The sequence below is a fragment of the Typopeltis vanoorti genome, chromosome 8 (genome assembly GCF_054136105.1).
Source record: "Typopeltis vanoorti isolate ZY-2024b chromosome 8, IOZ_Tvanoo_1.0, whole genome shotgun sequence".
In the NCBI taxonomy this organism is placed as follows: domain Eukaryota; kingdom Metazoa; phylum Arthropoda; class Arachnida; order Uropygi; family Thelyphonidae; genus Typopeltis; species Typopeltis vanoorti.
Genome location: NC_143556.1, coordinates 90,301,389 through 90,327,689, shown reverse-complemented (window position 1 = coordinate 90,327,689; position 26,301 = coordinate 90,301,389). Strand labels below are relative to the sequence as shown.

The window sequence follows — 26,301 nt, the reverse complement described above, 5'->3', positions numbered from 1 at the left end:
CTAATAATAATCCTTGAGTTCCATGTGTTGCTTCAACTACATGCTGCATGATATAGTCGTCCATAAGTAGCCAAATAATTCACTGTTACTCACACATGATGTTTCCTGCTTCCAGTTAAAGAATTAACTGTGGCAGCATTATTATTACCTTCCTGTTGCTCACCAGTCGCATCTGTCAACATTTCAGAATAATCTCTCTCTCTCTCTCTCTCTCTGAATCATTTCAGAATTATTAACTATTTCACTGAATATTTAAAATTTGTGCTGCTCTGAACCTCACAGCAAATGAACTCAAAGGCCTTATCATTCGTGCTTTGTTCAAGTTTCACATTGTGAGGACACAGCTTCTTTAAAATCATAAGTAATACCCTGCCTCCTCTTTTATCTTTTCTATCGTTTTGAAAAATGCTATAACCATCACATTCTATTCCCACAAGTACATCATCCTCCATTAATCATGTCTCACCAACACCAATAATTTGTGGGCTGAATAACTGTATCAAGGATATGGACTTTGCACCCTTATTCTTAATACTTCTTGCATTGGTGTATAAGCACAGTAGCTTTCCACTAGTCTTCATTTTCTTGTTGCAGTTTTTTACCTCATCATTCAACTCTTTTGACTCTAATTCTAGTAGTAAGACTTATACGTTGGTTAGACATAACTGGTAATTAGTTTACGGAATTAACAACGCATATAAAGTATATTAATTAAAGGTAACCTTAATGAATAACTTCTATATTTCGGTAATGTCACATTGCCATTTATTAGTAATCACCAAAGCTGATAAGGGAAGCGCCACTGTGGTACTCAATCAAAAAGACTACAAAGGTAAGCTAAATTCTTTAGTACGAGACCGTAATACTTACCTCCCCATTGAATATAATCCGACCAGCTCTCAGATTAGAACTATCCACAGACTCCTTAAGAAAGTCACTTCTTGGCCTGTGGAAGTCACCAACAAACTTAAACCTTATAACTCTAGACCCCCCCCCGATTATATGGACTCCCAAAAATACATAAACAAAATGTGCCATTGCGTCCCATAGTGGATGGCATTGATTCCCCCACATATAAATTAGCCAAACATTTAGCCAAAACGCTCACACACTACACTGGCAACACACCATCACACATAAAAAACTCGGCCCACTTTAAAGCCAGTATAGAAAACCTCACACTCCAACACACTGACATAATGGTCAGTTTTGACGTCTCCTCCCTATTCACTAATGTCCCACTCAAAGAAACCCTTGAGCTCATCCAAGCCAAGTTTCCTCTCGATATCTCAGCCCTATTTCAGTTCACAATGAACTCAGGCTATTTCGTTTGGCAAGGAAAGTTCTACAAACAGATAGAGGGGACAGCCATGGGTTCACCACTTTCCCCACCCTTGGCCAATTTCTTTATGGAGACATTTGAAGAGAAAGCCTTAAACTCCGCCCCACAAAAACCCACTATTTGGCTTCGTTATGTGGATGATGTGTTTGCTATTTGGCCACATGGCTCAGATACACTCCACTCCTTCCTAACACACTTAAACAACCAACATCCCAGAGTCCAGTTCACCTTAGAAAAAGAGGAAAACAACACCCTCCCCTTCCTAGACACTTTAATCACCCGCCAGCTTGATGGATCTTTGGTTTTCTCTGTTTACAGAAAACCCACCCACACTGGTAGATACATTCACCAGCAATCCCCCCCCCACAACAATATGGGGTGATAAAAACACTATATAACAGGGCAAAATTAATCTGCTCAGATGACAAGGCCCCGACTATTGAACTAAACCACATCCTCAACACTTTCTTAGCCAGTGGCTATTACCCCAAAAAAATCCAAAAAATACTAAAACCTGTAAACCACAACCCCCCCTCCACAATAAAGATTACACCAAGTCTATCACCATCCCCTACATGTAGTGCACCTCTGAAAAAATAACCAATATCCTCAAAAAATATGACCTTACTTCCTGTTACAGACCATATAAAAAGTTGGCATCCCTTATCCGCTCTACCAAAGACCAACCACTTCCCCTAGACCTACCTGGTGTATACCAGGTCCCTTGCAGCTGCAAATTGTCCTACTTTGGCCAAACAGGCAGAACAACAAATATCAGGATTTCAGAACACCAAGACTACATCCGGTTTCACCAGTACAGCCGCTCTGGGCTGGCAGACCATGCCTTAGATACCCACCATAAAATTCGTTGGAAGAAAACAAAAATAATCCATCGCAGCAAGTTTAAATACGAAAGATTATTCAAAGAATCTTCAGCAGCTCTAAAAAACGTTCCTAACCTCAACAAATTTGGATGCATGAAACTGCCCCAAATTTGGCAGACTTTCATTATGAGAACTTCAGCCCAACTGCCAAGACTACCAAATTAGCCCGCAAGAGGGCACCATTAGGACTTTAGGAACAATATTAGTTTCTTGCTTTCTTCCTCATTTGCTTTGTGTTAGTTCCTGAGTGCACATACCATATCTTTATGTTCCCGAAGGTGGCAATGTGACATTGCCGAAATATAGAAGTTATTCATTAAAGTTACCTTTAATTAATATACTTTATCTTTTGACTCTAATGCTTCCATTGAAGCCATTCCTGTATTCTTATTTATACTTGGCTTAATCCTTTATCCAAGTGTAAGCCAACAAAGTTTTCACCTGAAATATAATCAGAACGGAATCAGGAATCAATAAAGGATTAAACCAAGTATATAATTTCTTGGTACCTTTAATTTATAGTATAACTAAGTGGAAAAATTTCCAACAACTGTCTCTAACCCAGAGTATTTTAATAATAAGATGTGACACCTTATAGCAACTCGTATATAAAAATATAACTTGTGCAATCCTTAGCTTCCAAGTTTTTTCTAAAGACGTCCACACACCCCAATGATTTGATTCAACAAGCTGCAGCATATGAGCCAACGGACATATTCAAATATAGAAGACCAAAAACTATATTAGCCTCCTATAACGATGCATAATCTCCATGCCCATTCAGGGCGAGCAAACTGCTCGTAAATTTTACCCTCACTGTAACCACGACAGATAGCGGGGAATATGAAAAGCATCTTGCTTCACCCTTAAAGACATAAATGTCAATTGTCAATATAACTTGTGCATTACTCCTTTTATATCACCTTTTATATCAAGGATATGGACTTATATCAAGGATAAAGCTCTGGCTCCCACTCATGAGACCTCAATAAAGGTCAAAACTGGTCTGGGTAGCGACCCTTCCCATAATGCAGCACTTCCCAAACTGTGGGCCGCGGCCCCCCTTGGGGGTCGTAGGATGAAAACAAATTTAAAATGTTTTAAGACTAAGTAGATTTTTTTTTATTTTAAAAGAAACGTATTTAACTTTTATTATTTATTATATCTTTTTTGTTATTTTTTATATTTTAATGGAAAAATTCACACATTGGTGTTGGTTCACAAACTTTGCTTCCTGCATATTTCGGCGCTTAATGAATATTAGTAAATATTGCTTATTCATATGTTTCATTTCAAAGCAGTGGTTAATTGTATTTACTTCGAATGCTCTCCAGGCAAGCTCGAAATCTTCCTGTCCCTTTCATCATGCATTTGTAATCAGGGACTGTTGATATTGACTTTATATACATATCAAAACTTGTTTTATATTATCACTGTCATCCGAGCTAGTTTTCTGTTACCAATAAAAGTTTTGCATATACTTCACACATGAAAAAAAGCTTAAACAAGTTCATGTGGGGAGATAGTAACTCACTTGCAGTGGTAAACAACACACCCTCCATAACAGCCACTATACTGCAGAGGCAATAAAAACAAGTACTTTTATTATGCCAGTGAATAAGGCATGAGGAGTCTGTGTAATATATTTCTCAACAAATAGTGCAATTAGATACACCTGGGATAAAAACACTAATTAATGAATCACATGTCCCCTCATGCAGAAACTATGCTGTATAGACTGAAAGAAAACCATATGTTGCATGGGCAAACACAGTATCTAACTAAAAACTATTGTTATTAATTAGATGTGTACGAGTTCCATTTAACAAGGCAGCAATAAAATTCAACCGAACGTTAAAATTTGTAAACGTGTTAAAACTAAGTAATATATATATATATATATATATATATAGTGAATGTTATGGCAGTTTCACATATGGAATTCGGTTGAAGAGAGTTAGCATTTCAACTCAATTGTCAGCTATGCTTTTATCTTTCGGTTGCGCAATCTTTTCTTAATACTGCACCAATCATATGCACGTTTTAATAACCTGCCTTTGCTGTCTGTTTTGCGTTAGGCTTAATTACCGTAAAGGGAGAAAAGTCACAAAAGAGAAAAATGTTCCTAGTCCGGGGATTCCCTTATTCAGGTAATATTCGCTAATTTCATGTTATCAGTCTGTGGTGTGCCAGTATCGGTAAGTGGTGATATTATTTGATCTATTCTACGTTAAAAAAATTTAACCCTGAGATGGATAAGTGGCTGATAAAAAAAATAAAAATCCCATGAACAATCAAAAGAAGCAGAAACAGATTCCAAAAAAAAAAGGACAGTATTTCATATTTTACCAGAACAGCCTGTATCGTCTTCAGAACCAAACAGTAAGAGGCAAAAAATGTAATATATGCATTTGATTTTTGCAATATTTGCTGTATATGTTTTGTATTGAATATAAATACAATAAATATTATATCTCCCTATTTTTTCATGTTGTACCATCATTTTTTATTTTGGTTTAACCAATAAGAATACAATTTGGTCGGCTAAATCCCAAATTGCCAGCCCATCCTCGTTCGTTCAGTATCCAAGTACCCAACAGGGTGCACCACGAGAAGGTGAGGATTGGACATTAGGTCAGAAGCCCTGGTCAGTTCTCCGCATTCCTTTAAAGGCTATGTGGAGGTCTCCTCTCAGTTATACAGCTTTGACCCTTAAGCACCCCCATGTAAGAAAGTTTTAAAGCGAATAAAAGTTGAGCAGCTCTCAGATGTGAACTGTAGACTAAAAAACAGAAAGATTATTGAAAAGAAAATGAAAGAGTTTCAGAACAGGAATCAAACCTTGGAGATTCAGTGGCAAACTCTGAAGAAAACATTGATTGATTCTGCCAGAGAGGCATGTGGTGAGGTTGTGTGCAAGGATAAAAAATCAGAACTCCCTGGTGGACACAGGAAGTTAAAGAGGCAGTGAAGGAAAAGAAAAAAGCATATCAAAAGTTCCTGGCAAATAAGGTCAGCTTTTACTCTTACAGAATACAGAGACAAATGTAAGAAAGCTAAACAGCGTGTAAAACTAGCTAAACAAAAGTCATGGGAGGACTTTGGCAAGAATATAGAAAATAAATATCAAGAAGGTGGCAAAATATTCTGGAGGTTGTTGAAGAAGCTTAGGAATGGAGGAAAGAGTGCTGTAAAAGGAGTTAGAGATGATAAAGGTGACATGAAAATGGGAGAAAAAGATATCCTTGAAGTATGGAGTAATTACTTTGAAAAACTGCTAAATGAAACAAGCAGTGATGACAGCACAGTGATAAAAAAAACACTGACCAGGCATGCAGTCAGGAATACATATCCATACTTGAAGTAGAAAAAGCCATCAAAGGCTTGAAATGTGGAAAGGCAGCAGGAGTAGATGATATTCGACCAGAAATGCTGAAGTATGGTGGTATAAAAGTCTTACAGTGGCTGCACTGCATAGTTCAGAAAGCCTGGACAGAGGGACGAATTCCCGATGATTGGAGTAGAGCTCTCATAGTACCCATATATAAAAAGGGAAATAAAACTGAATGTGAGAATTACAGAGGTATTTCCCTACTGAGTGTTCCTGGCAAGATCTATGCAAGTATACTTGAGAAACGGTTGAGAAGAATTGTGGAAGAAAAGCTTGTTGAAGAACAAGCTGGATTCAGGCCAAACAGAGGTTGTCAGGATTAGATCTTCACTTTACGACAAATAGTCGAGAAAGCATGGGAATATAACAAAGATCTGTATTTAAGCTTTGTCGATTTGGAAAAGGCATATGACAAGGTGCCAAGAGAGAAGCTATTCAATAAGCTGCAGTTATATGGTGTCAATGGGGCATTATATCAAGCAATACTTAGTCTTTATTTGAGTTGTAAGTCAGCAGTTAGAATTGAAGGAAGTACAGGAAGATGGTTTAATGTTAAATCTGGTGTGAGACAAGGATGTACATTATCCCCTCTGTTATTCATTATCTATATGGATCACATTATGAAGGAAAGTGATATTAAACCTGATATCAAAATTGGAGATGTTAATGTCAGCTCTTTGCTTTATGCGGATGATGTTATACTTCTAAATAAATCCGCTACAAGTCTGCAAGATTCTCTGACTAAATTGAATAGCTGTTGTAATAGATATGGTATGAAGGTCAGCAATAAAAAGACAAAGACAATGAAAATAGGCAGAATCATTGAAAATGTCAACTGTGTTGTGAATGGAGAACCTGTGGAACAAGCAAAACATTTCAGCTACTTAGGCACGATTTTTACTGAAGATGGTAAATTAAATATAGAAATAGACAACAGAATCAGCAAAGCTGGTATGGTGGGAAGTCAATTGAATAAATTAATATGGAATAAGAGAGAAATTAGTCGGAACACTAAATTAGCTGTATACAAGACAGTGTTCAAACCAGTTTTAACTTATGGATCTGAGAGCTGGGTCAGAAGTAAAACACTTGACCAAAGACTAGAGACCGCAGATATGAGAGTCCTGAGAAAGATTATAGGTGTGAACAGATGGCATCAATGGCAATATCATATTAAAAATGAGGATATTAGGAAAGAACTTGACTTTGTCAGCATCCAGGAATGCATTAGCAGAGCTAATCTCAGGTGGTATGGTCACTTAAATAGAATGAGAGAGGAAAGATTAACAAAACAAGTGTTCTCTGCCAGGTTGACAGGAAAACGACCCAGAGGAAGACCAAGATATAGGTGGATTGATACGGTACAAAGTTCCTTAGACGATAGAAATATAAGATCTGATAATGTTGGAGTCTTGACAAGTAACAGACTGATTTGGAGGAAAATTGTAGATAGGAAGTTAGTAATGATGTAATTTTTTCATGTAGTACTGTCATATCCTGTACACCCCTTGAGGGTACATGGCAGGAATTTGATGATGATGATGATGATCATATATCTCCCTATTACGATTTTTTTTTTGAAGGGAGCCGTGAAATATTTTAATTTTTGCAAAGGGGGCCCTGACATCCAGAAGTTCGGGAAGCACTGCCATAATGCACAGCATTATACATGTCTGCAAGGAGATGTGCTTTGCATTATGGGATACTAAAGCAAGTGATGTGAAGTCATACCACCACGAGTTGCCCCAGTTCTGAAAATACTTCAGGCACAAACTTTGTTTGCTTACACTTGGATAAAGGATTAAACCAAGTATATAATTTCTTGGTATCTTTAATTTTAAACCAAGTGGAAAAACTTCCAATCGCTTAGTTTTCATTTCCTTGACTGATTACACACTTTCCCTCCTGTCATCTCCAATCCACCAAACTTAACACTGTCACTCTCCTCAAATGCAAACTGTCTGCAGCATACAGTTTTCTCATACCGTCTTTTTATCCTATATATCCAGAAACTCATGGACTCTGTTCCAGCACGTTCTAGCTATCTTGCCATTTGTGAATATTGCCCTTCCTCTCAGCTCTCTACTATGCCTTGGTAATACTTTCACAATTCTCCCTCTCACACTCTTCCTCTTTACTGTCTTTAGTAACACTGGCAAATCCTGTGCAACCTCATTCACACTTCATTGCAAATCGTTTGTTTCAACCTGCACAGTCAACTTTTCTGCACTTCTCTTCTTTCCTCATTCACTCTTCCTGTTGTTGCTACTCTTAAGCGTACTTTTGACACTTGTTCCATTCTCACATCCTTTACTGGAATCCCCATAAAGTTCCATTCACCATTCCACTGAAATCATTCATATTTGACACGTCTGCCACTGACACCTTTCTTCTTACACTTGCAATGTCAATCTCATCTCTAAATATCTTATCTCACTTTCATAAACCTGAATTCATTCCTCATCCTTACCATTTCTTTTCTGATATCCTCACTTGTGTCGATATCTTTTATGCTAGTTTCATTACCATTCTTCATTTGTTCTTCTGCCAGTCCACTTTGTTTCATATCTTCTTCTGTCTCATTACATTCTTCAATGTCATTTATACCATAATTGATCTCTTCTTTCTTCACATCACTCACTCGCTTTTGTATAACTTTCTTACATGTTTGCTGTTCTTTCACAGTACAGGTAACCCTCGTATAACGTGGTACTTAAACAATGCGATCTGCAAATTGTAGTAACCCATTATCTTTTCAGATGTTTTTCATTGTGACTTAAAAATCAAATTTTATCTTCATTAAATTTGCATCTGCTTATATTGCGCATGTAGCTATAAGTAGCGAATTTATATTAGTAGTATTAGTAGTAGTAGGGGCAACTCCAAGGAGTCCTTAGACTCATTGAGGGAGGCCCTAACATCATGTCAAGAACAACTATTCAACATTCACACAGTATCTATCATACTTCACCTTGAACTCATTTACAGTCATGGCACCCACCTGGCAGCTTATTCCACTTATTCACCACTCTCCAAATAAAAAACCTAGCTCTAACACCCTTGCTAACCACACTCTAGCCCAGCTTCCATGGATGACCCCTAGTCCACCACCAGTCCTATTCTCAAAAAATATCTTCTGAATTAATATTATAGAAACCCTTTAGTAATTTGAATGTCTCAATCATATCATCCCTTTTCCGCCCTATCGACTAATTTCTGCAATCCACAAATCTTCAACCTGTTCTCATAAGGTTCATTCCATAGACCTGCTATCATCTTGGTCACTCGTCTCTAGATCCTCTCCACCTCCTCCCCATCAAGAAGAAACCCTGGTGCCCAAATTTGGGCACAGTAGTCTGGGTGGGGTCTTATCAAGGCTTAATACAGATGAACAATAACCTCTTTGTCTCTGCTCGTCAAAGTATTTTTCAACAACCAAGTGATTTGATGAGCTGATTTAGCCACTTTTGCGATGTGCCCCTCTAAACTTCAATTCTCTATCCACCAACACTCCCAAATCTCTGACCTCGTCAATCTCCTAAAGCACAGTTCCACCATTGTGGTATACTGCTGCTAATCTTTTCACCCCAAAATGCATAACCTTACATTTTGCCACATTAAATTGACATCCATTCTCCTTATCCCAGCCCTCCAAACTATCCAAATCATCCTGCAAAATTTCGACATCCTGTGCATTCACTTTTGCCCTACCCAACTTTGCATCATCAGCAAACAAATGAACAGTTCCTCTCAGATCCTTTCCTATATCATTAATGAACAAATTAAACAGTAGTGGTCCAAGAACTGAACCCTGTGGCACAGCACTAGTCACAGGCCGTCTTTTGGGCTCTACTCCTGAATAAACCACTCTCTGGTATCTCCCCATCAGCCACCCTCCTATCCATCTCACAACCCTATATCCATCCCCATATGCTGCAGTTTACTGATTAGAATTCCATGTGGTATCCTGTCAAAGGCCTTAGCAAGGTCCAATTGGATCACTGTAAACCCATTACCTTTATCCAGTTCAGCCGTCACTGTGTTATAAAACATGAACAAGTTCCTGAGGCATGATCTACCCTTCACAAAACCATGCAGTATCCCATTTTCATCTATCCATTCCTGTATTCTCCTCTTGACTATTTTCTCCAAGACCTTGACAACGATTCCTGATATGCTGATTGATCAGTAATTTACAACAGGAGTCTTGGATCCTTTAGGCAGTGGAACTATTTTCCCCTCTTTCCATCCCCCTCAGGACTAACCCAGACCCGAGATTCAAATTAAACAAAATGGTCAAGGCCACTGACAATTCTTTAGCGACTTCATGTACGACACGAGCTGGTATACTATCCATCCCACAGTTGTATTGACATTGAGATTTTGTAATAGACTATTCATCTCCACTTCATTCACCACCATTCCCGTATAAGCTGTTGGTTCCTTCATTCCTGCAATGTCACCACCTGGATGATATACTCTTGCAAAGTGCTCGCTCAGTAATTCCACTATATCAACTGATTCGATTACCTCCCTACCATCTGCATTCTTTAAAATCATTCTGCCATATACATTTTTTCTTTTACTTGCAACATATCGAAAATACTGTTTGGGATTCTCGTTTGCTTGCATGGCTAATTTTCTTTCATAATCCACTTTTGCTTTTCTTAACACACTCGTTACCCTTCTGGCCTATGCTTTATACCGTTCATGTGCCTACAGGTCACTTTTCTCCTTAAATTCTCTCCACAGTTGTTTATTTTTTTTCAGCTCAAGCTTAATGGTGTTATTCATCCATTTAACCCCTACTTGATTTACTATTCTGACTTTAGGTATATAGTCAGCCATTGCCTCCTGCAAATACTCCTTAATCACCTCCCATGCACTATCAACATCTAGCCCTTGCAGTTTTACATGCCATGGCACCAAACCAAGCAAACTCCTAAGCTTGTCATACTTACCAGCTTGGTAATTACACATGTACCCTGTCTTAATTGAAAATTCCACGCATTTAGCCATCTCCCAAGTCAAGACCCAATGATCACTCTAACCAATTGGTGGCAACGTGGTCATATTTGTTACAGCTAAATTCTTAGATGCAATTACTAGGTCAAGCACTCTCTGACCTCTGAAATTTTCCATTACATGCTGTTGCAGATAGTTATCCCTTAATAATTGCATAAAAATCCAATTCCTTCCTCCGATATGTCCTCTCCTCCTTCCAATCAATGTTACCATAGTTGAAATCCCTCATAATAATTACCCTTCTTCCACTCATTGCTTCTATTTGCTTATGCATACTATCTCCACCATCTATTCCATCACCTGGTGTATAGCAACACCCAATTGTATATTTTGTTCTGTTAACCTCAATCTCATACACCAAATAGCCTCAAATGTGCTCTTTTCTCTATCATGCAGTTCAACTTCTATTCTCCTTGGCTGCAGTTCATCAGCTATCATTAATAACACTCCTTCCCCCATTTTATTCTCCCTGTCCCTCCTGAACACACTATACCCCCCTCACATTCAGTTCCACTAGCTATATCATCTTCTGTCAGCCATATTTCACTAATGCCAATAGCCTGTGACCGGGAAGAGCCAATCAAGGCAAAAATTCTATCTTCTTGTTACTAATACTCCTGGCATTAGTATACATGAAGTGCAGAAGCCCGTTAGTCCCACCCCTATTTTGATGCCTTATACTAACTATCCCATTCTGATTTGTTGTCCTTCGTACTTGCTCGGGCATATTATACACATTCATACACTCAACTGCTTCCCTAAAGTCTGCATATCTACTTCCCCCCCCCCCCTTAATAACTCTAGTTTCCCTGATTCTGAACTTCCACTTCATTCAACAACACTTTTTCAAGTCTCCGCACACCAAATCCATTCAAATGTAAACCATCCATCTTATATAAATCCTTTCGCCCATCAAACTCACTCCACACATCCACAAACTCCACACCACTCTTCCTGCATAACCTGTGCAGAGATTCATTTGCAATTATGGCCCTCCTTCTCATCTCTTCTCTGTCATACCGTGGTAACAGACTCACTATCCTAACTCTCTCACTCTTCTCTTTTGCTACCTCAAGTAATTTCTTCAAATCCTTTCTCATAGCCATTTTGTCTCCTTTCAAATAATTCGTTCCTGTTTCTACTACTATCAATTCTTTCACCCTCTGCTTTTGCACTCTGATAGACTTGCTTACATCCTTAATTTTTGCACCCGGTAAGTATGATTTTAACACACACTCATCTATTACACCTCTTACTATAGAATCTCCGTACAACACTCGCTCCCTCATTTTTCTTAAACTCACGATCATACTCTTATTTTTCTTATCACACTTTTGCCTTTTATTAGCTGATACACTTAGTAAACAATTTTGCAAACACTCTACCTGCCGCTTTGCCCTGTGCATCACTTCACGCAACCATGTGATCTCATTCATTGCAACTAACTCATCATTTTTATTATCCGTTAAACCATTCACTCGTTCTGTATTTTTACCTTCATTCTCACTTTAAATGCCGCTCTCAAAGCTATCTGGCACCTCATCATGTATTCCTATCACACCACTATTTTCCACATTCTGACTTTCAACAACGAATCACTCTTGCGACCTGAAACACACTTAAAATCCTCACTTTCCTTACACTTTCTGCACGCATTCACTCCACTATCATTATCTAACCAAACTCCAACCATCCTCTCTGCAAAGCATACATTTCGCAGAAGTTACACTGAATAAACTCCCTTATGTTAAAATTTTTGAACAAAGATGGCAATTTGGACGGCATTGTTTTCTTTCTTATTCGTGTCATGTGCATGCTCTGTCATATCTTATCAAAAGACTAATTGAAAATAATGCCAAAAACACACAAAAATCACACAGACATGCTAGGATATGAAAAGTAAACAATACTACGTAAGATTCAAGCAATATTGCAGTTATTATTCAAAATAACACATCTTTTCAGGAGCTCTCTACAAACACTGCACACTGTGTAGCCCTCTAGCGATGATCATGATTCCACAATATTAGGGGCACACATGAACATCAATTGTTTACCGTATAAAGTGTTTTTTGTTGAAAATTATCTTAGTTTTCTGCCAGGAAACATTAAAAATCATAAGTGTATTAATCTCAAGCTGAGCACTTTATTTTCTGGTGAGTTACATACAATACGTAATGCTTCTTTAAGTAAAAATTTTATTTTAATAGTAATGGCCACTTAGAGGGCTTTTGCGATATGGTTGAAAATGAAATTAGTGAATTAATTGATGGGTAAATAGATTTAAATGAGGAGAAACTGATTCAATTAATAGATGGCGTCGAACCAAATGGCAGGGAAAGTTCTGCCAAAGATTGATTGTCATAAATCCATTAAAGAATTCAGTTTAAATAAATTAGCAGAGGGATTGGTCTTGGCAAGAAAGTTAGGAAGTTATTTTATGGATAATGAGCCCTCAATGGAGTGCTCCGGGAAATTCACGAGACAATTGGATATTTGTTTAGCTCCATGTTATGAACTTAATAAAAAATTGCAGCATAGTGGTATGCAATGAGAATTATACAAATGATGTCCAAGAGATTTCAAGTGATGATGACATCCGACCACTCGTAAATAAAGAACATCTACGAAATGTTAGTTTTGAAGGCAGTGATGATGATTAAAATATGCACTTTATTTTATTTTGCCTAAAACATTTATGCATTATGGGCAATGAAGTTTACGTACAATTTATATTTTTATAAGTTTATACTATTTGTTTTATAGTTTGTGTTTTCTTAACTTACCTGAATTAAATAAAAATATTTTTTGTTGATATGTCGTTGTTTATATAATTAAAAAAACGATTTCAGAACATAACCCTACTTTTCTATGTGATCTGAATCTCGCATAACATGATTTATATAACGCGGGATTTCTGTGAAACCTAACATTCGTGTTATACGAGGGTTAACTATATATCTCTTCACTGTCATATGAGCACTCATTCTTCTCATTACATTTCTGCTGCTTTCACCCTCAGTCACTGATACTTTACACCCATCAATTCTGCATTCAAATCACACCACACACACACACTCTTCTTCCATCATCCTTAAAAATACATAACTTATTGACATAATCTAATACATAATTACACATCTCACAAAATGACTAAAATCAAAATTCTACTTAGGCATAGACAAGCTCCTCTCTCTTGCTTTCTCTTCTGGTCAGTATACCTGGTTCTGAGTTTAAATATTTTATGCATAAACTCAAACAAGTGCATGTACTATGAGCACTGCAAGCACCAATTACAGCAACTTTTACACATAAAATCCACAAATAATTAGCCAAAAGAAAGTTATCTGGAGCATTCTTGCACAAATCTGAATGACTGGAGTGAGTTAATCTTTTTGTCGTAGTAGTAGTAATAATAATAATAAAGCGAATGAGTCAAGCATACATTTTCAAAAGCTCTGTTAAGCATAATATATTTTAAAAAGGTTTCATACTGTTTTCTCTCTTAAGAATTGCTATTTACTACTTTTGTAATCATATTTAATTAGTTTAATTGTATTTTTAGGCTCAAATCAATATCGAAACCCTGACCAAGAAAAAGGAACTTTTTAACCAACACCAGGAGGTAGACATTTTTGGGATTTAATTAGCATACTTTGCTAGTGCTCTAATATTTATAATGCTTTCATTATCGTGATGCAACATATTCTTCCCCCTCTTCTCTCCTTTTCACTGTGATGTAGATTAAGCAATTTATAAGTATTTATGAAAGCTGTTGTATTCTATTATACCTAATGGGAAGTCATTAACTGCTTCCTTTCTAAAATTTAGAATGTCTATTGTTATTTTGACTTTGCAAGGTAATTATAGCTTAGATAATTAATCTGTTAATTATCCAACCACAGTAGAAGAGCAGTATGCTGTTTTATATGAAGGATTGTATAACTGAAGGTACATTTACATATTACTATAATTTTGTCATTTGATAGACCAGCCTATTTATTATTCAGTTAATTGAAGGTTTGTTTATTTGAAGATTGGATAATTGAGAGATCACTGTATTTGCTAATTACACCTCACATCCATGATAATCTCTTTCACCGTGTGAGAAATACAAAGGAAATACAATAGCAAACTAATGAGAAGTGAGTGGAGGTCATAGTAAACGCTATGGTTCTGCATATTGTATGTTATTGCTAAACTTTGTATAATTTTTTGCATTAAAAAAAATTTGATTATTCCCTTCAACTGGTTGGTTAATGAGACTCTTGCAGCGTCCCTTAGGAGTTTAAGGAGGGTAAAATAGCACTACTGTAAAGAGTCTTGTTAAAACATATGCTTCCATTTATAGATCGGTTTGTATATCTGCATTTGCAGTGGAGGTATTGGAAAGATTGGGTGAGGAATAAAATACATAGTTGGGTTTGCATAAAATTTTCTGATGATCAGCAGTAGGGGTATTAATTTAGTAATCAATTTACTTCTTTCTCCAGCGATTCATAAGGGAAGGCCTCTCTCATGTTGCACACTGCTTAAATAATTGCCTTTTCTCAAAAAACATTCACTGAAGATGCACTCAGAGTTCCCACTAGCAACTTATTCCAAATGTTAAGTAATTACACAAGAGTTCATTCCAATTGGTACAATGACTTTTAACTCTATGTCTTGTAAAATCCAGAAAATTGCCAACTCATAACCAAATAAAAGTTATATACATTTAATGAAACTAAAAAGTTATATGCATTTTAAATAAAATTAAATAACCACAAAACTAACTGGATCCAAGGCCATCTAAAATAAGTCTACACTTTAGAGATCTCTTTATCTTAAAAGAATAAAATTATTAATTCTCTGACTCACTCTATTACTGGTTTGTTTAGCATATACTTAATCATGTATAACAGACTAAACACATTGTTTTCACAACAAATGTTCATTAGAAGCAGTTTCTTTGTTAGGTCTTTTCTGAAAATATAAAATTTACTTCTGTTCTATGGGATCTTTTTTTTTTTTTTTTTTTTCTCGTTTAGCATACACTTGCTCCAATCATCTTCTCTGCCTCACTGGAATACAAATATTCTTACCTCTCACAATTCAGCATGATGCAAAATCACCAGTTCTTTACCAGAGAAAAACAATTTTTTGTACTATTTCATAAATAACATATCTAAGTAGAGCTTTTCTTGTTACACTTTGCAGTTTCACATTCACTAATTCCATTGCATTTTCCAATAGAATAATAAAGAGAACCATCATCCTTAAGACAGAAGATGAAACTTTCCATTCAGTGTTTCTCCGAACATTAAATTAGATCATCAACTCAAATCCATTCATCCATCAGTGGTCCTAACAGGTGCTTAAGCTATGCCCTTCCAACTATTTTTGCACTTTGCAACCATAACTTGAGGATAAGGTGGTTGGCTCTATGCCTCCCAGCGTGTACTATGTCTGTAGATGCATGTGTTCATGGGAGCAGTTTGCCTGTTCTGAGGGACAAAAAAACCTGAGTTTCCAGGTGAAAAAACCCCCCTACCTTTGTATGAGACTGGCTGACTCACCTTTTGTTGAAAGAGACCAGATAAAGGTTCCTCACGTTACTGATATGAATCGAACTCAGGTCTTTCCAACCAATGGGCTTTGTCTGTATCGGCTTGAACTACGAAGGCTTTATACTCAAAAATCTTTTATTTACTAAACACTTGTTGACAGTCTCAACTCTTCCAGTTTAAAGATTGACGGTGCTATGATTCCTTTCCAGAATCTTCTACTCATATTCGCCCAACTGTCATGTTTTCTTAAAAACTTCCTAAGAACAAAATTCTCTGGTTTCCATTCTCAAATTTTCATTTTCTCTTTACTTGTTTTTACCCAGATACTGAACACACTCTCTGTCAGCTGTCAATCACTCATCAATCTCCTCTGAGCATGCACACTTCATGTAAATGGCAAGTGAGAAGTTACATAGTAATGGTTGACACGTTGTCTTCGTTAGCTTAAAGAGAATGTCTTCACAAAGAATGACAAATATCTCAACACTTAATAAATATGAAATATAATAAAGAAGATTGCAATTATTACAAACTTTCGGAATCTAGTAAGTACATGAAATCTCAGATGGTTTATATTTCCTTTTAACATATCAATAACGGACACATCGCAAGTGCTGTCATACGTGTTATGAAACCAAAACTAATATTGGAATAGAGAAACAATTGTAAAAAGATTCGTAATTTTAAATTATGATTATTTTTACACTTGCATACTTTCTGACTTCATCTTTAATCAGATTCTGCTATAACTGTTGAGTATTTATACTTATATGCTGGTTTAAACTCATTAGATTTAATGGAGTGAGTACAAGACAGAGAAATAATTAAACATGTTTAATGGATCCTATATTTTGTATCTGTCACAGAGACATCTTCAGGAATGCAATGTTGAAATTGTAATAACACATACATAAAAGTAACTTTCAAAAACAGTAAGTGGAAAAAAGGTTAAAATCTTAAAGTCCTGTGAAGGGTACCTAAGTTAGTGCTGTTGGGTGAGAAGCCTCAGAATTGGTTTTCCAAATCTTTGGAAGTTTAACACAGACCATATTTATTAAGATTAGTTTATTTTTTTGTATATGCTGATGATTCCAAGAAAAGTTTTTCAAGTTTATATTTTCTTCAGTGAAACATGATAAGCTTTTTTCTTTTTTCCCCGCTATATTATTCTGTTTGAGGTATCCAATGCATAATCAGCTAGACATGACTGACCATAGTTATGTCAGTCACATCTAGCTGATGTTGGTAGATCTCCCATCCAATCATGTTGGTGGATCTCCCAGCTTGACCATAAGATAATTTACAACAAGGAACCTTGTAAACACCTGGAATAGAGAGGGGGGGAGTAGAGAAGATCCTTAGGAGAGCAGATGAAGACAGCTAGCTTTATCTGGCTATTTTTTTCTGATGTGATCCAGATATAGGGAATAGCATTACTTTAGTCTACTTGTTTAGAGGGATGTAAAGAGATGGAAGGAACGACCAGTTTATCTTTTTTTTTGGTATTGTAACTATGAAGGTCTGACAGATAAAGGAGAGTTCAACTGAAAGGGAAGCCTGCATGGAACAGAGGTTGTGTTGACAGAGTTTTGATAACACCATATTGTTGTGAGGAGATGGATGGCGGGAAAGTTTATGTATGCATCTTTCTTTGTGGATAGGTTTTCTGTAAACTGAGAAATAAAGAAAGAAAGGGTGCCATTGCAAAGACATGAACTGGGTTCTGGGGTGGAGGAGGAGTCTAATGTGTCAGAGCAATGTGGCTCACGGCCATTGAATCACCATACGAAATGGAATAAAATGTGGCCCAAGAGAGGACACATCATCAGTATATCCTAGCCAAATAGAAGGTCTGTGAATGGTATTGTGGAGGGCATGTTTTTCAGAATGTTCCATATAGATATTGGTTATAGGGGAAAGAGCCCATGGCTATCTCCTCTGTCTATTTATGCCAGTAGTTAGTATGAATGGCAAACTAAAAAGATCAATGATTGGTGTGGGGGGGGGGCATTTTTTAGTTAAGCTGAAGTGACAGAAAGTTAAATATTGGTAAATAAAGAGCCTTGATCAAAGCTCACCATGATATCATTATTATTTAAAACTAAATTTTGGATTAAAATTTTGAAATGAGTGGAATTTTTAATAAAAGTATAAAGTATGACCTAGTATATCCTCAATTTCTCACCCACATACCCTGAGCTACAAACTTTCCTTTGTATCTGCCCCTCTTGTGAGATTCCCTTATCGTATCTTCTCTCTTCTCAAACTTTCCTGCATTATTTATTTTATTTTCTTCAGCTTCTCTTCATATGCAAAATTTCACAGGTCAGATAGCATCTTGGTTATCCATCATCAGGTTGTTTCATCTGATACCTCATATACATGGAATCCAGATGACATCTGAGCACGCTATTCCTCGAAAAGTGATCCAAATGCTGCAAAACTTTGTAGGAATATATTGTGCATCATCCTCCCTTCAACACTGAAGTAATCTTATTACTTAACCACTTTGTCAGTGTGGCTCGCTTATGCATCACCCATTCCATTGAGTATGCAGAATCCCATCAAATACCTGAAATCCAGAAGTATCTGGTATATCCATTCCCTTTATCCAACTCTACTGTCACTCTGTTATAAAACATCAGTTGATTGCCAAAACAGACCCATGCTGCCCATTATAGATGATCTCACTGCTATTTAACCATTTCTGGATGTAATTCTTAATCAGCCTCTCCAACAGCTAGCTGAATGAACTATTCTGGAGATGCTGATTGACCTATAAATAGTTGTTTCATGTCCCTCCACCTTTATATAATGGAATTATCTTGTTCTCCTTCCCCTTAGTAGCAATTGCCTCATGTTGGGATTCAAGTCGAATACTGAAGTTAGAAGCATTACTAATTATCTTGCATGTTCCTTCAGCAGTTCTTACAATATCTTTAATACTTCTGCCTCATTCACCTCTGTCTTTTGATCTAGTTCTCCTTTGGCTTGGAGTGAATTAATGAGTCTGTCTGAAATGTAAATAAATCTTATCACTGTGATTACTCAATAATGCAGTTATTTCCTGTGCATTTGACACTTCCCTTTGCATCCATATTTGCAAATCCCTCTTTGGTCATTCTTCTTCTTTTTACTCAACACAAAAGAATTCTCTTGGATTTTCTTTGACCTACTCAGCTAACTTCTTTTCATAGTCTGATTTTACCATCCTCACCACAACTATCACTCATCTGGCTTATTATTTATACTGTGCATGTATCCGGTTACCACATTTCTTCTGATATTAGTTCCACAATATTTTATTTTTATGTAGTTCTTGCTTTAGATTTTAATTTATCTGTTCCCTCTATGATTTATTGTTGTAACTCTTGGAATAAAGTTGGTTATATGCTTCTTTTGGATACCTCTTCACCATTTCCATGCAATGTTTAAAACTTCATGATTGCTTGCTCCAGCTGGAATTATATTCTTGCACTGCATCTCCCTTTCATTATATGCTGCTTAAAGAAGTTGTTCCTTGGTAACTGTCATGCTCTAGCCTTCCTTTAGGTTACATCCCCATAGTTGAGTCACCCATAATGATAGCCATTCTTTTATCCATAAGGTTAATCTGCATATGCAGTTCACAGTTCTCTTCAGATAATCCTGGTCTCTTCTAGCATGATGCAATGAATTTTCTCCCATTAACCCCTGTACTGGCCTGAAGAAATGCAGTTTGTAAACTCTGGTTAATAGGAAGAGGACAATGCCAAGTCCAGTATAATGGTTAATGTTTCATTGTTTAGATGGTAAAATCTCTACTTCAAACAGCCTTAAATGCATTCACTGTCTCTGCACTCAACGCACTCCCAAGCAATACATATCAATCACCCACCACTCTCTCTCCATGCAGCGCCCCCCCCCCACATTTCCTTATATGGCTTCTAATGATGGCCTCTTGTCCTCCTCGTGTCTCTCATCATACTGTAAAAAACCCCATCCACATTGAAGTGGTAATAGCTCCTTACTAGCTTACATGTCTCACCCTTATCATCACCTTCCCCTTCTCTTCCTATACACTGGATTCTGCAAATTACATTTCTTCAGTTCTTCATACTCAGCATTCCAGAGACCACCAACCACTTATTCCATTGTCTTTGGACCCTTTCCTGTATCTCTTCATCATTTTCAAAATTAGATGACCAAATCTATGTATAATATCATATGCAACAATAGAACCATAACATGCATTGTCACATGTGGATCTGCTGTGTTGTCCTCACAGTTTTAGTAATGTCCTCCCCAAAATTTTTGATCCTTGTCCAGCATCCCCCCCCCAAAAAAAAATCTCTCATCTCCTTCACCACCTCTAAAATCTCTCCACCAGTTGCATACTCTGCATTCCATCTGTGCTTCCTGAATTTTAAAACCTTATACTTCGAAACATTAAACAGGCAACTCCCACTTACTTGCCCATTCATCCAGTCTGTTCAAGTTCTCTTGCAAAGTTATTACATCTGCTTTACACCTCATAGTTCTTCCTAAGTTAGGCAGCAGTAGCCCTAAAACAGATCCTTGGGGCACAAACTAGTAACTTTCTTTTCTGGGATATCACTTCTCATACTCATACCTATCATAATAACTAATCTCCTATCTGGTTCTCTGATAGGAGATTGGTTGTATCTACTATCCAACTCCATTCTTTCCAATTTAATCACCAACTGGTCATGTGGTAATTTATCTGAGGGCTTGGCAAAATCTGGATGTACCACTGTTTATGCATCTCCCTTGTCCAATGCATATCTTGTTTTGTTATAATAAACAAGTAGATTGTAAAGCACAATCTTTCTTTGGCAAAAAAAAAAACCAATTCATCCATCAAAGAGAAGGTTACTATTATCAACCAAATTCTAAATCTTGGTTCTGACTAACCTTTCTAATATCTTAACCGCCACTCCAGACACATAGATTGATCTATAATTCAATACCTTAGTTTTATTACCTCCTTTATGAAGTGAAACAATTTTGCTCTTTTCTGCTCTTTTCGAACTTATCCTAGTCTAAGACTCATGTTAAAAGGTCTAACGCTTTTATTAACTCTGAGGTATGTTCCATCAAAATATGCTGTATTTTGAGGGAACATACCTCAAAATCAAGTTTATAACCTTATTCACATCAAATTGTTCAATTCCTCATATCTCCTGTTCACATACCATCAGGAATATATCCTCTCTCTCTCCAGTGCATTTAAGTTCTGCATGATATCACATTCACAACAGTGAAATCAACCTTTATGAATAACTCATTTAACATTTCATCTATATCCTCCTCATTGATTACACAGTCCAACACAAATTTTTGCTGACTTTTATATGAGAGTTGTTTTTTGCTAATTTGGGTGCACTGATTTCAAATATCAAACCCATTTTTCTCTATCACGTCAGGTTTTTCCTCTATGGCATTTTCTTTTTGATAATTTGTAAGTTTTTGATAGTTTTAAGGAGGCAGTACTATTTAGAGGATCAAAAAAATCGATTTTTTTTAATATTATTTTCTGAAAGTATGTACTTTTAAAAATCTGTTCCTAACTTTTTATCAAGAAATTCGAAAAATTCCCGAAGATATAGCCTATTATTCAAAGCGGTGCACAGATCAGAATCGGAGCGCTCACCACTCTCGCTTGTTAGTAAACGACTAAATGCGTAAGAACCTGCAATGGCACGTACTGGCGCTTTGAATGCGAGAGAGGCCGATAATTAGATACATAACTACTTAACAATATTCATTAAAAATTACAAGAATATTTATAAAAAAATAACAATTTTACTTACACATGAGTTTCAGGGAATAAATTTTTGTTTGTAGCAATTTCTGCTGTGTGTTCTGTTTTGGCAATCCCTTTGAATACTCCAACAGTAGTCAGCCATCATGTGAGAATCTTATCTTCCTTGGTACCGATCTTCCATAGTTTTTAAGTCTTGATGAAATCTTTCGCCTTGTACATCGCTTACAGCACCTAAATTCTCGGGAAATCTATCAAGATGAATATATAGGAAATGAAGCTGTATGCTCATGTTACAACCTAGGCGCTGGAAAATTTCAAGCATTGTTTCCACTAGATCTTTGTAATTGCACGCTTTTTTGTTTCCAAGAAAATTATTCGCAACCATCGTAAATGAAGTCCAGGCCTCTTTCTCAATTTCGTTCATAGAGTTGATGAAATTTGAGTCTCTCATTAAAGTTCTAATTTGCGGTCGTCCATCAAATACACCAGCTTTAATTTTTTCATAACTAAGTCGTGGAAATTTTTCACATATGTATTGGAAACAGTCACCTTGTAAATCTAAAGCTTTAGCATACTGCTTCATAAGACCTAGTTTGATGTGTAGAGGTAGAAAAATGATTTTTTCTCTGTCGATTAAAGGTTGATTTATAACATTCTGTTCTCCAACATTTAAGGATATTCTAAGAGGCCAATGTTTCTGACTCCAGTGTTGGTTTCTAGCTCAACTATCTCAGAAGCATAGAAAACACGGAAACTTTGTATATCCTCTTTGAAAGCCAAGTAAAAAGTTCACCATTTTAAGATCCACACAGATGATCCAGTTATGGTCTGTATATTTTAATAACTTCAGAACCTTTTTAATGTCCTCGTATGTTTCCTTTAAGTGGACTGAATAGCCAATAGGAATTGAGCCATATACATTCCCATTGTGTAGTAAGACACACTTGAGACTTGCTTGAACTGTCGATAAATAAACACCACTCATTTGGATGATATTGTACAAAACTCATTTCGGTTAGTAAACCTGACACATTGTTACAGTAAACAAACCCACACTCGTGTTTAAAATATTGTACAAGATTACTTTCCCTGATACGATAAAAAGTTATCTTCGTATCTTGCTCCAGTAAGTTTTTTCATTTAATCTTGAAGCTAACAATTCCGATGATTCCTTTGATAGGCCCAAATCTCTTACCAAGTCATTCAATTCCGCTTGAGTAAAACGTTGCTGTCCAGAACTAGAAATTAAATTTTCATTGCCTAAATCAATATCCGGGTCTTGCTCCTCAAGAACATCTGGCATATCCCGATCATGCTCATTCTCAAGTAAAGGAAGTCATTTATAAATTGGCACGGCTATTTCATTGGAATGAGCAACTGGCCGAATTGCTGAGTCGAGATTTGGATACACAATTTTTTTCTTATTCTTCTTATTATAACCAGAAGTCTGAACTAAACAAAAATAGCAATCATCTACGTGATTTTTCGGTTCGTGCCAAATCATTGGAATGCCAAAAGCTAATTTTTGGCGTTTTCCCTTGCTCCACTATCGTAAATTTTCTACACATGACTTGCACACTTTATTTGGAGCCGATGACTTGTGCTGATCTGCAATTTTTACGTCAAAGTATGCAAAGTACACTTTCTTAACGAAATCAGTGATATTTGTCCTTTGACTGGGAACAGTAAAGCTGCCACAAATGTAGCAGAAGGAATCTACACTATTGACACAATTTTGAGTAGTAGACATGATGTATTTTCTTCACTGCTGACTAACATGCAATTAACAAGACAAAAAAAAACAGAGACTTTATTGAAACGTTATAAGCGCTCATCATACTTTCATGATCGATTAATGATTGACTGATTTCGGTCGTTCTTTGTCCACTATGACGCATATAGCATTCATTTGTTTTAGGCAGTTGTCATCGCCTACTTTTCATCACCTAAATGTATTAGGTCGGTTATCGGCCTCTCTTGCATTCAAAGCGCCAGTATGTGCCATTGCAGGTTCTTAGGCATTTATTCATTTACTAACAAGCGAGAGCGGTGAGTGCTCCGATTCTGATCTGCGCACCACTTTGAATAATAGGCTATATCTTCGGGAATTTTTCGAATTTCTTGCTAAAAAGTTAAGAACAGATTTTTAAAAGTACATACTTTCAGAAAATAATATTAAAAAATCGATTTTTTTGATCCTCTAAATAGTACTGCCTCCTTAAAACTATCAAAAACTTACAAATTATCAAAAAGAAAATGCCATAGAGGAAAAACCTGACGTGATAGAGAAAAATGGGTTTGATATTTGAAATCAGTGTACCCAAATTAGTAAAAAAAACAAGTGTCAGATCATAATCAGCAGAAAAAAAAATTTTTTTTATTGGCCAGTGTTATCATTCTACCATTTTCGTTAACTAGTATTATCCATTCATAATCATTCTTTCTTTTACTGGCCATGTATAGGAAGACTCCATAGGATTTTTTTTCCCCATCCTGATTAGCTAGTTACTGCTCATACTGCACTTTTGCTATCTTTACCAAACAGTTGCCTTTCTCGCTCTTTGCACTCCTCATGTGACCGATTACTGTCACTCATCTTGTAATGCCTCCATAATTTGTTTTTCTTCCAGATTGCATGTGACACCTCTTCCATCATCCATTTCACACCTACTTTATTTAACCTCCTGACCTTTGGAATACATTTAGACATTGGCTCTGCTGGGCAGTTCCTGGATGCCCAAGCAACTTTGATTTCCTTTTCGAATTCCTCATTCCATGGTATAGTTGAAAACTGTCTCCTGAGTTTGTCGTAATCACCAGTCTTATTGTTTCACACGTATTCATTTCTCACAGATAGCCAGTTATTCCGAAATGATCACTTCATAGTCACATTCACCAGCTCCAGGAAGATTTGACACCTCATTTATAATAACATCCTCCAATGTGATGATCAAATCCAAGATAGTTGTCTTGATTTGTCCTCTGTTACGTATTGCGTGAGGTAGTTATCTTTCTTTTCCTGAATGCCATCTGTCTGTTTCAGTCTATGTTACTATAATTAAATCACCCATAATGATCATCCTTTTCTTATTTGTCCTCTACATTACCAGGTCTATAGCAATACCTAACTATATACAGGGTGATGATTCAAATTAAAGTATAACCTGTTTAAGGCCTTGTGGTCTACCACCCAGTGATCCAAATGCTGCAAAACTTTGTAGGAATACATTGTGCATCATCCAAAAGTCATATCTGAGGACGAAGGTTCCAAAATTCACCACCAGGGGCGCTGTTTGATCTACTGAATGTAGTAGTTTGTCTCTGTGTTTAGGGAGAAAAGCAACAAGCATAAATGAAACATTTTTATTAATTTCTATTATGCATTCACAGGCTGTACTGTTCAATGCACTATCCTTCCCAAAATGCCACAAACTGCATCCTTTGTACAGTGTTCAATGGCAAAACACAGCTGGGGACTAATGTTATGCACACACTGTATTATGCTCTCTTTCAAAGCTGGCAGTTTATCAGGATGATCCCAATAAACTCGTATTTTGAAAAATACCCAGAGCCAAAAGTCACAGGAGATCAGATCAGGTGAATGATTTGGTCCTGCAGTGGAAAATGCATGGCTAATCACTCTGACTTCCATGAAATGTTTTCAAAGAACCTTCTGTATAGATTGACCAATGTGTGAAGGGGGCCCATTCTGTACAAAAATGACTGAATCCACGCAGCTTTGTAGCACAACAGAATTGTTTATCATATCTTAATACCTCTCAGCAGTAATTGAGCAAGTCACAGGACTCAACTGGTGAATGTTCTCAAAGAAAAATGGTCCATTGATAAACGAAGCTGTAAACCTGCACCAAATGGTAACTTTGGGTGAATGCAAAGGAATATGTTTGGATTGAATGCAAATTTTGCATAGGCCATGCTTGGCAGTTGTGGGTATTCACAGCTATGTTCAGGTGAAAGTGAGCCTCATCTCTCCACAAAATCATCCACAGCCATGTAGCATCCTACTCCACTCGAGCATGGAATGTTCAAGAGAATGTCAGTCAATTTTCAAAGTCCTGTGGGCAAAACTCCTGTATCAGATTATCTTGAATGGGTAGAAATACAACAGTTGCCATAGAATTTTCCAGACAGTCGTTTAAGACGCATCCGTGTGTCTTGATACAGCACATGCACTGCAGGAATCAATGCTGTTTTCATTGTCTGCTCCACTCCACTACAGCAGTAGCAACTTCATTCGCTTGTTGTGAACTGATTGATTTGCAACCTCTGTCAGGTCTTACTTTCAATAATCCTGTCTCTTTAAAATTACTAATCATTTGTAG

At 36.7% G+C, this 26,301-nt stretch overlaps 1 protein-coding gene across 7 annotated transcripts in view; it reads left to right on the top strand.

Moving 5' to 3' along the window:
* Positions 1 to 26,301, top strand: part of LOC150104186 (uncharacterized) — a 712,768-nt gene that overhangs the window by 252,590 nt on the left and 433,877 nt on the right. For all 7 annotated transcript variants that reach the window (XM_090396809.1, XM_090396815.1, XM_090396810.1 and 4 more), the window contains one exon: positions 14,208 to 14,267. In XM_090396809.1, the coding sequence (XP_090252935.1) occupies positions 14,208 to 14,267 (60 nt within the window). The remainder of the gene's footprint in view (positions 1 to 14,207; positions 14,268 to 26,301) is intronic.